The following is a 12,177-nucleotide window of genomic DNA, read 5'->3' on the forward strand; positions in this document are numbered from 1 at the left end:
ATCAGATTGCCCTTATAAGAAGAAAAAATGCTACATTTGCAAGAAAGTCGGACACAAACGCGATTGTTGCAGATATGAAGATTTCACCAGAAAGAGGGTACAGCAAACAAAATCAAACGAAAAATTCGACAAAAAACGGCGAAAAGTGGAAATATTTAAAACGCCAATAAAATTACAACTGGATTCAGGATCCGATATTTCTATAATAAACTTGAATACATGGAAAAAGTTGGGTAAACCAACCATGATGAAAACAAGTAAATCAGCTCGGACGGTAACTGGTGGTGAGATAAGGAGAAGTTATCCTTCCGATAAAATTAAAAGAGATTACGAAGAAATTAAAAATGTTCGTATTGAAAAATAGCGAAAATCTGTTTGGAATAGATTTGATTGAGAAATTTGGACTGTGGGATAAGCCAATCAATACATTCTGTAAAAAAATAGAATGTACTACTCCAACAACAGGAAATATAAAAGAGGAATTAAAAAAATTATTCCCTGAAGTATTCATGACTAAATTAGGTCGTTGCAATAAATTTAAGACCTCGTTTGAACTTAAAGAAAACACCAGCCCAATTTTTAGAAAAAAGCGAAATGTTCCGTTCGCTGGATTGGAAAAGATTAATAAATAATATGACAGATTGGAACAGACAGGCATACTATCAGAAATAGAACACAGCGACTGGGCAGCCCTCACCGTATATGTAAAGAAAAAGAATGATGAAATCAGAGCGTGTGCAGACTTTTCGACGGGTCTAAACTCCATATTACAAGATTACCATTACCCTCTACCAAGCCCAGAGGAAATATTCACAAAGTTAAATGCTGGTAATATCTTCTCCAAGATAGACTTGAGCGACGCGTATTTACAAATACCGGTCGAAGAGAATTGCTCAAAAATACTATGCATCAACACGTATAAGGGATTGTACAAATACAACCGGTTGCCCTTTGCCATCAAAGTAGCGCTTGCCATCATTCAGCAAGCGATGGACACCATGCTAAATGGCATTGAGTGTGCATGTGCATACCTGGACGACATTGTTATTAGGAGAAAATCCCTAGAAGAACATAAGGAGCATTTAAAACAAGTATTCACTCGAATACAAGAATTCGGGTTTAAAGTAAAAGAAAATAAATGCGATTTTTGTATGAGCGAAATTAAGTATCTTGGACATATAATAAATAAACATGGGCGACGTCCAGACCCAGAAAAATCTGCGGCAATAAAAAACATGCCAGCACCTAATAACGTAACAACTTTGCAGAGTTTCTTAGGACTCGCAAATTATTACCAATCGTTTATCGAAGAGATGCATAATTTGCGAGCTCCTTTAAATGAGCTGCTAAAAAAGGACACACTTTGGAACTGGACGCAAGTCTGTCAAACTGCTTTTGACAAAATAAAGAGCGCACTAACATCTGAATTATTTCTAACTCACTATGACACAAAATTAAATATAGTCGTCGTTAGTGACGCTAGTTCCTACGGTGTAGGAGCATGCATTCAACATATCATGCTAATGGATCTAGAAAGCCGATAGCTCATGCTTCGAGGACGCTGCTTCCAGCAGAGAAGGCGTATTCACAGATTGAAAAAGAAGCGCTGAGTATAATCTTTGCAGTGACTCAGTTCCAGCGATATTTATATGGTAGACATTTTATACTTGAAACCGACCATAAACCATTAGTCACAATCTACTGATCAAAAAAAGGATTGCCTGTATACATCGCAAATAGATTGCTGCGCTGGGGTACGATCCTACTGAATTACGATTTCCAGATACAACATCTAGCATCGAAAAAGAATTGCCATGCGGATGGACTTTCAAGACTGATACCACAGAAACATAATTTGGAAGAGTCAGTGATTGCGGCAATTCGAACAAATGTCGAAGTGAAAAATATGGTAGCAAACATCATTAAAGAACTACGGGTAACATTGTCGGATATTAAAAGAGAAGCCGATAAAGATGAATACATAAATGATATAAAAGAAAAAAATCATAAATGACAAAAAGGTTCAGGAAATTTTTTCCATATGTAACGATGTGTTATTATACAGAGAGACAGAGAGAGAGAGAGAGAGAGTAGTAATACCTAAAACGTTGCAGAAGAGGATTTTGAGTGACTTCCACACAGGACATCCGGGGATAAATCGGATGAAGTCTCTAATGAGAAGCTACGTATACTGGTGTAACATGGGCATCGACATAGCTACAACAATAAATAGATATAAACGATGGCAGTTAGCGGCAAAATCCCCACCTATAGTACACAAACCTTGGCCGAAAAGCGACCACCCATGGTTGAGAATCCACATGGACTTCGCTGGTTCAGTAGGAGAAAATTACTACTTAATTGTAGTAGATAATTACACAAAATGGCCTGAGGTAATGCGTTGCAGGAATCCAACAACGAACAACCCAATAGGATTCCTACACGAGTTCTTTGCACGATTTGGTGTACCAGACACATTGGTCACTGACAATGGAATTCAATTCACATCCACAGACTTTAAGGAATTTTGTGACACGTTCCAAGTAAAGCATATCACTACTCCTCTGTATCATCCAAGTCAAACGGCCTCGCGGAGAGGTTCGTGGACACGTTAAAACGAACGTTGTAAAAATCCATTGGGATACCAACGGAAAAAGCTTTGCAACAATTTTTGCAAATATGTAGGATAACACCGCACCCTAATACACAGCCAAACATATCACCAGCTGATTTAATGTTTGCCAGAAAGCTGAAATCAGCGTTTGATAAATTATTGCCAAGACAGGCAATTGTCCGAAACACTACACACATGATAAGAAAGAAATATAACTCGGGAGATCGAGTATATTTCAAGTGCCACAGGAATAACACCTTTTACTGGGAATGTGGAGTAGTGATTAAACGCATTGGTTATTGTACATACATGATTAAAGGTCCACAAAATATACATAAAAGGCACCTGAACCAAATAAAAAAAACGCCACATTCAAGATGATTATACAACAGCAGCCGAAGAGAAGGAAACCATGGGCATCATATACGAATACTTTAATTTGGAACCGCTTCAATATACACATGAGCCCCGAAAATCAGGCAGAAAAAGAAAGTTTAATGAACCATTAATGTTAAATCCCAAGAGAAAAAGATATTGAAATCTGTGTGATTTCAAATCTTGGGAGGAGGGTGTTGTGGTGGCACTAACTCATTTACATATGTGGATAATATTACACATAAATAACAAGACTCCGTTAGTCTGAGTGTGTGTTAACCAGAAGCCACTGAAGGCCGAGCCGAGAGCAGATATGTTCTCCAGCCAAGACTCTTTTACCTGACAGCCATTATGTAAATATACTGTAAATATACTTTTCCTAATACACTTCTTATTGATTTACCTTTGTTGTTGAGTCTTCATTTATATGGCCTTATACGTTATTTGCAAATTTGCAAATAGAAAATATAATGCTTCCTACACCCACACACATTCCAACTCGCCACTGTATGCAACATTATTTTATGCCTAGAAAGTAAATATAAAAAGTTTTGTTTAAGCCTTTAAATAGAAATTTGTCAACCGTATAGCGTTCACGGTAAACAGTCATGTTAAATATTTGTGGTGAAAGTTGCTGTTGTGGTTTAACAAGTTTAGTATGTGGCAGTCGTAAATTATTCCAAACGGGATAAATTAGAAAATTGGGTGGGGTAATGAACGTGGCACGGATGTGGGTGTGCTAAGTGAGGGGAAAGTTTGAGAAAAAAATGGATATATATATATTTGTGTGTGTGTGTGTCTGTATATATATGTGTGTATATATATATATATATATATATATATATATATATATATATATATATATATATATATATGTATATATGTATATATATATATATATATATATATATATATATATATATATATATATATATATATATATATATATATATATATATATATATATATATATATATATATAAAATGAACAGTAAAGTCATCTAGGGTTTGTGGCCTAACAGTTAAGGCGCCGGACTGTGGTAAACACAGTCTGGAGTTCGATTCCTAAACCAGTCGAGCTATGCTGATGAGAGTTAGGGAATTCAAAACACGGGTGCACGTAGATTATTGTTTTAAAAATAATAAATAAATAAAAATGTTATATATATATATATATATATATATATATATATATATATATATATATATATATATATATATATATATGTTTATCGCTTTTTGTTTGTTTGTTTGTTGTTTGAGTCAGTATGTTTTTTACAGTAGAAAACTACCAAACTAAACTCCGCGAATAAACATTTGAAGATATGAAGATCACGGAGCATAAAAAGTATTGAAAAAAATTACATGAGTCAGCATTAAATAATCCCAAAAAGGTTGATATATAGCGAAACAAAACCAAATTAAAATCCTTCTTTGCTAAACAATTGTGTGCTTATAAGAATCTTCAAAGGTCACATTTCGGCTGATCTTCCATCTAGTATTAATATATTTTCATCTTTCTGGGAGTGGGGAGTAATACTTATTATATTTTCAACATCAACGCAAATTCCCTCCGGACAATTGATCGCTTCATTTCCTAAATATTTTTACCAACCAAAACATCTGTTATCATTGTTTTTCTTTCTTTTTTTTTTGTTTGCTTTATTTTTGTTTAATATAAGTCTGGGATTCTTGGTTTGATATTTCTCTTAGACGTGGGCGTGTTTTAATTACTTTTTCTAATTATGCTTATACTTTATTCTCAGTTGAAATTGATTCTCTTTTTGTCACCTTGCATCACACAATGCCATAATTAACGTAAACCTACAACTTTAATTATTGTATATACATCAATGGAGAAAGTTGAAACCTATCTGTGGAATTAAAAAGCTGTGAAAAAACTAAAAGATCATCTCTGTTAATGGAAGCAAGTTTTTGCAACTGGAAATTTGTAACGTTGTATACTTGTCTTCAGACATATTTATTTATGACGTATTTATTATTAGAGCTTAAGCGCATCGTAGATTTTTTCTAACACCGTTTTTAATACTGTTATTTATCTTAAATCTTTCTCAATCACACGAGTACTAAAACACCTTCTGTCGACTTCTATTAATCTCGTAGTTTAGTAGTGGCCGAGAACGCTGATAACAGGTAGTCGATGTTTTTTTTTTTTTACTAGGAGGTCACCATTTATCAATGTCCGAAGGCCACGCGAGGATGATGGTTAATGAATGTAATGTGGTAGTGTAGTTATCGTTAATGGTGCAAATTGAGTACAATTTTATTATTTAGTTGGAGGGTTCAACAAAAACTTCTTTACATAGGACTTGAATGGTACCATACTGTAGTCGACCGGGAAGCAAACCAATAGAACAGTGTTCAACAGGCGGGGTGTTCTAGGAAAGAAGTTATGTGCGTGAAATTTGCGTTCAGTTTTAGACAAAGATAGAGAGTGTGTGAAATTGTTGGTAGTGGCTGCAGCTAGTCCAGTGTGTCTTGATTCAGTATGCAAACGCTCTTTGACATATTAACATTCTAGATGCCATGCTAAGGCCATCTATCTTATGGCGACGATGCGATAAGCCTAGATTATATCCAGCACTCCTCCTACTCATCTCGTCCGGCATTCTCTCGAATTGCTTTGGGATAATATCTATTCATTTTCATTTTGCTTGATTGAAAATAGAACGAACATGTCTTATCAGTGCTACCAAAGAATCGCAACTCTATTGATCGGGTTGGGTTGACCGGTTTCAAATATGTTCATTACGCGTAAAGCGGTCCAGCAACGTCATCGGCAGCTGGATTCTCGGTATATTTCGCCCGTTATCGACAGAAGCTCAGCAATTGGATCCATATGAAACTTCATTGTTCCAATCTATGTCTGCAGTAAAGCTTCTGCGCTTTCTCGTATAAACGGATGCTATTAGAGTTATCAACTTGCGAGTGATTTCCACATTAGTAAAGCACCTCGACAAATTTGTTTTAAATGTACATAATGCAATATTGCCTGTTATCAGCGTTCTTGGCCATCACTAAACTACAGGATTAATCGAAGTTATTATCATTAAGGATCAATACGAACATGCAATTAATAGTGAATATAATGTAATCTATACGCCATAAACCTACTAAATCCGCTACCAGATGTAGAGTTGTCTCATACTATATACTTTAATGTATATTGTGTTTTAACCTTTTAAATAGAAAGAAAAGAACCAAGTTGCCGCCACTGGACATTTGTTACGTAGTATACTTTCTTCGTGCACGACGAATTTACCATTACAGCTTCATCGCATAGTCGACTTTTTTGTAGCAATACTGCTTTCAATACTATTAGTTATCCTTATCCATTCTTAACCGTTCGATTAGTAAAACCCATTCTATCGACTTCCATTAATCCGTCCGTTTAGTGACAGCTAAGAACGTTGATAACAGGTATTCGAAGCTTATAAATATTTTTATTCCAGCATCCGTTTCTTGCCACATCAACGTTCTATACGATGGATGAAGGCAGATTACTTTATGGATGCCATGATGTAAGCTGTGATTATATTCACCACTCAATCTTGGTTCCTACTCATTTTTTTCGACATTCTCTCGTACTGATGCGGGATATAAAGTTCTATTTATTTTTATTTTGCTTGATTTGAAATAAATCGAACACGCCTCGTCAGTGCTAACTAGGATTTGTAACTCTATTTTCCGAGTTGGGTTTAACCAGTTCCAAATATGTTCATTACGACCCGCGTAAAGGCTATCCAGCAACCCACCAGAATCTGAATCCTCGGCATATTTCAGCCAGTCCTGGCAGAAGCTCAGCAATTGGATCTATATGCAGCTTCATTGTTCAATTTTGTGAACCCAGTACAGCTACTGCACTCTCTCTTGTGAGCGGGTGCTATTAGAGTTGTAAACTTGCGAGGGATTTCAACTTTAGTAAAGCATCCCGACAGATTTTATTTAAATACTAGCGGGGGTACCCGGCGTTGCCCGAGTGTTTGTTTCCGAGACGGGGGGGGGAGTTTTAAAAAATGTTATGGTAGGTAAGTAGGAAGGATCAAACCCGGAGTCATGAGTAAAAGTAGGAAAATAAAGTGTGAAAAAAAAAAACAAAAAAAACAAACATCTTCAACGTTAACAGTTCGGCCACCAAGAAAAGTCCATTCCAGTTGTTTAGGGGGGGGGGGGGGAAAACGACTACGGTAGGTCGGCGCGAACGTGGAAATATAATGTGAATTGTCCAGCACGCTAACCACTACGCCACAGAGCACTGCAGCTTAGTTTAGTGATTTTAAATAACTTCACATGAAAGAACTACAAAGCCAAACCGGTGTTCTCTTCTCAACTGTTCCTTGTGAACGATCCCCAAACGGTGTTAAGTGGTGGCAGGGGGAGGAGGAATTTATTAGAGAGAAAATATTTTACCACTACCATTGATCTTAACCGATTTTGGCCGTGACTTCTCAGCAGAAAAAGTATAGAAATCTAAGATTATCGAGGAATTTGAGAAATAATAAGCCTATAACACACCTCAGATATTGTTCTGCCGTTTGTGCATATTATATTTGCATGAAATATCTTGATTTTTAATCCTATTAATGTCAAAATCCGACGGGAAAAATGAGTTCATTTTATTTATAGAGAGAAGATTACAATACAGTTACAATAGAGTAAATAATGCAATAAAGTTATTATTACGGGTCAGTACGAGCATGCGATTAATAGCAAATATAACGCCATAAACCTACTAAATTCGCTACCAGATGTAGAGTTGTTTCATACTATATACTTAAATGTATATTGTCTTTTAACCTTTAAATAGAAAGCTGTCACCGTCAAGCGTTTACTGTACACAATTCTGTCCAGTCTTTGCATTGAAAATTGCGGTTACGTTTTAATAATTCTAACATGTCAATTTGTATGCCTGTCGTTCGTTTACTAAAACCAGCTCTCAGTTAACATGTAAACCGATAAATCAACTTTAAACCTAAATAAACGGCTCCGTTAAATCTTGTCAGACTATGGGTACCCATCGAAGCATGCCTGCGCGTAAAATTATTTTTTCAGTAGTTGCACAACCTCCAACCACACCTCTCTTGAACCGGTACTGCTTTAATTTCTAGTTACAAGTATATATATATATATATATATATATATATATATATATATATATATATATATATGAACAAATGATTAATAAAACATGTTAAAAGACATCTTGAAAAAGAGTTAAAAACATATTTAATTATAAAAAGGAAGCACAAGATAAGTGGATAGTCCTTAATCCGCGGAGTTTCGAAGAAATATCTCCTTCTCATCAGAGGGTAGCAATTAGCAAAATGCGGGATCGGATTTTGCATGTAAAAGTATTTAATGAAACTACAAGTAAGTCACAGATCTTACTTGGTTAAAAAAAGGGTGAGGTAAGAGGAATAGGAGGTAAAAGAAAAATGATAAAAAGATTTCACATTAATGGATAGTCCGGTGAAGGGTAAAAAAATCCAAGAATGGTAAAATCCAAACACGGTCGAATTAAAAATTTCCAATCCAATGGGTAAGTTCCAAATGGTCCAAAATGATCCAAAAGGCAGAATTCTTTGGAAAAAATCGCAAATGGAATGAGTTCCAAATCATTGAAAGAAAAAGCACTGGAGAGAATCTTTAAAACACGTCTGCCAAGGCCGGAGGAATCAAGTAAATTAAGGTTTAAAAAAAACAAAACAAAAAAAAAAAAAAACGGAAAATTTATAATCAAATATGTTTTTAAACTCTTTTTCAAGATGTCTTTTAACATGTTTTATTAATCATTTGTTCATATTATAAGCTCTATTTCCTTTTCGGTTTTATTGAGCATTTACATCTGGTTGAGATTACTTTACTTGTAAATATTAACTCTTTAATATTTATAATATATTTTAAGTTTACCATTTTGATTACCTTGGTAAACTTATTGTAATTTTTATTTTATTATATATATATATATATATATATATATATATATATATATATATATATATATATATATATATATGAGCAAACAGTTAATAAAATATGTTAAAAACACTTTGAAATGAGTTAAAAACATATTTAATCTGAAAGGGAAACACTAGATAAATGGATAGTCCTTAATGCGCGGAGTTTCGAAGAAATATCTCCTTCTCATCAGAGGGTAGGAATTAGCAAAATGCGGGATCGGATTTTGCATGCAGAAGTATTCGATGAAACAACAAGTAAGTCAAAGATCTTAATTGAAAACAAAATAAGTTAAGCAGAGGGAATATGGTAAAGAAAAAGGTGATTACACATAAATGGATAGTCTGGTGGAAGATAAAAAAATCCAGTGACGGTAAAATCCAAATGTAAAACTTCAAGAAAGTTAAAAGAATTTCCATTTGTACAAGTAAAATCAAAGGAAATCCCGTAATTGGAAGAAGATGATCCATAATAATCCAAAGGCAGAAATCCATGGAATAATTTACAAACATGTTTACAAGGAAAAAAATAATATTAATAAAAGAAAAATAAGACGTGCTTTTCACTCTACTTCCGAGACATAACTATAAATAAAAAAGATCTAGGAAGAAAAAGGAGAGAGAGAGAAAAAAAACTGATAAAGTTAAATATAAAATAAAGGGAAACAAAAGTCAAAACGACCCAGACAGGAAATGTTAAAGGCGCGAAAATATATATAGGCCAAAATAATATAGGTCAACTGAAATGTACATGTTATCACTTAAAAAAAATGCCAGCAAGAGTTATTAAATGACACTAAAAGGAATATATATATATATATATATATATATATATATATATATATAATTTAAAGGAGATTAGAACAATAGTCTAAAGAGCTAAGTGTATTTTAATGTAACAGTTAAATTACTAGTTTAATTAAAATACAGGAAATAGAAAGTGGTCGTTGTAATTTAGATATATAATAAGCTCGATAGTTAAATGTCCTAGAGCTAATTCAATATTAAGTAATGTGATTTACAATTTAAAAATTTAAAAAAAAAATTTAAATTTAAAAATCAAATTTTAATTAAATTAAAAATCAGTTTCATAAGAAGGAACAACAACAAAATCAATTATCTGTACGATCGTTTCGGAAATCCGTGCTTTTTATTGTGGTATACATGAAGTTATGTAGAACAATTATATATAGTTTTTTTGGTAAGCACGGTCTCCTCATCAGCAAATTTAGGAGGATTTTTATTGAATTTAAAAGACACCATAAATAAACCTAGCATTAAAAGTAAGGCAGATGAATCTGAAAAAATTGAAATAAAAGGTTTGGATTTAAAATTTATAAGAAAATTAATATGGGTTAGAGATAGAAATGAGTAGAAAAATATATATATATTTTTGAATTTACATAATAAACTTGATTTAACAATATATAGAGATAGTTACCTTTTAGTTTTTCTTTTTTTGAAATCAGGAACTGTGTTTAAAGTAGTCATTTAGATGTTTGCTATAGCTTTTTATTTTATTGAATGATGAATTTTAAAAGGGTGACGCTCGTGCAATAAATTGTTTCCGTTAGTGTATTTTTGATTTAAAGACGCTACAGTTAATATATATACAGAGAATATTTATTTTACAAGTTTTTAAGGGGAGATAATTGTAATGTGTTATTGACTTTATTTATTATTTGTTTTACGGGTCTAAGGGAGGTAATTGGTCTAACTTAATTTATTAAAAAAAAAATAAATAAATAATAATTGTAATCTATTTTTACTAATGAGTAATTTTTAATGATTTAAGGTGGTTTATATTTATTAAATTTAAACCAACGTTTATGATTACATGTCAGAAGCTCGTGTCTTGAATTTAATAGTTTGGTTGTACTTTTTATATCTTCATATTTAAAAATTTTTAGGGTTTCTTTTGTACATAGTGCACAAAATTTATCTCCTGGTTTATATGATTTGCAAGTCTCAATTATTTGCCATTTTAAGTTGAAAGAAATATTGCTATTTTTTAGTTGCCAAATATAGTTGGATAGAGTAGTTTGGTTTGATAGAGAGTTATTTTTAAAAGAATGTTTGTGCGTTGAAATTCTATGTTTTATTAGGCCAGATATGGAACCAATGTATATTACCTCTTGATTATTGTGATTATTTTCCGTTAGGTCTATTGTTGGATTATTATGTGGTGGGTTGATTAGTAATTGATCGGTAGATTGATTTAAGTTGGTGTTATTATTTAATCTGGTAGTTGAGTTATGGCTGTTAATAGGTTTCTTATATAACAGTTCAGGAAAACTGGAAACCATGTTGAGATAAGCGCAGAGCATATCCAGTGCCTAGCGTTCCTAAATGTTTACTCATCTGGTACTAGCCAGGCTCATAGTTGCATAACTTACCAGAACTGGTGTGTCAATGTGAGTGTGTTTTAATAATAACTGTTAAATTGCGGTATAAATATCCCATGTTTATATGTTGGTAATTTTATTAATATATTCAAAGTCGCCTATCAAATCCAACGTAATTTGAGAGAAAATCGGACATCCTGCTGGCACAAATAACTTATCAGTATTTCACTCACTAGTTCATCTTTTGAAACATGCTGATGAAACAACGCATATCATATTCCATGTGTAGGTTGATTGCGATCGTTTTTCAGTTAATGATGAATTTCAAGTTTAAAAGGTGTTTGGCGTATAATGAACATTAAACCTGGAGAGGAAAACGGGATAGAGAGAGACAAAGAGAGAGGAGGAGGTTTAGAATGCGAATATAAAAGTATAAGAGGGAAAGGGCAGGTTTATACAATAGACTTATGCAAAGTTATATTTACCTCGTCGGACGCTAAATAAACAATCAAATGACTAATTTCTTCTGCTGTGGCTAAACGACCCATCTTTTGGCGCGCAACAAAATCTCTCATTGCCTGAGGAAAAATATACAAGTTCCCAATGTAAAATATGCATAGGAAAATATGTTCCGGGGGGGGGAGGGGTAATATTAACATTATACATACATATATTACAATAGAAAAATGCGAGCATGAAAAGTAATATGGTTAAGCTTAAACATGGAAAAGTAAAGGACTAGTTGCTAAAACTGGAAAGGAAAAAGACAAGATATTCTAGTAAAAAATATAATAAATTTATAACTTAAAATATTGTAGCATTAAGATTGAATATATAATGTTACAAATCAAATTTATAACATTAT

General features: G+C 33.2%; 1 protein-coding gene and 1 pseudogene across 3 annotated transcripts in view; one reads left to right on the forward strand and one right to left on the reverse strand.

The window, feature by feature from the left end:
* LOC145241405 (uncharacterized) overlaps nucleotides 1–12,177 on the forward strand; it is a 196,493-nt pseudogene that overhangs the window by 71,529 nt on the left and 112,787 nt on the right. The window lies entirely within an intron of this gene.
* LOC145241403 (dehydrogenase/reductase SDR family member 6-like) overlaps nucleotides 1–12,177 on the reverse strand; it is a 123,418-nt gene that overhangs the window by 10,778 nt on the left and 100,463 nt on the right. For both annotated transcript variants that reach the window (XM_080104332.1, XM_080104333.1), the window contains exon 9: nucleotides 11,798–11,890. In XM_080104332.1, the coding sequence (XP_079960458.1) occupies nucleotides 11,798–11,890 (93 nt within the window). The remainder of the gene's footprint in view (nucleotides 1–11,797; nucleotides 11,891–12,177) is intronic.

The sequence above is a fragment of the Euprymna scolopes genome, chromosome 20 (genome assembly GCF_053919585.1).
Source record: "Euprymna scolopes isolate OS-2025 chromosome 20, ASM5391958v1, whole genome shotgun sequence".
Taxonomy (NCBI): domain Eukaryota; kingdom Metazoa; phylum Mollusca; class Cephalopoda; order Sepiida; family Sepiolidae; genus Euprymna; species Euprymna scolopes.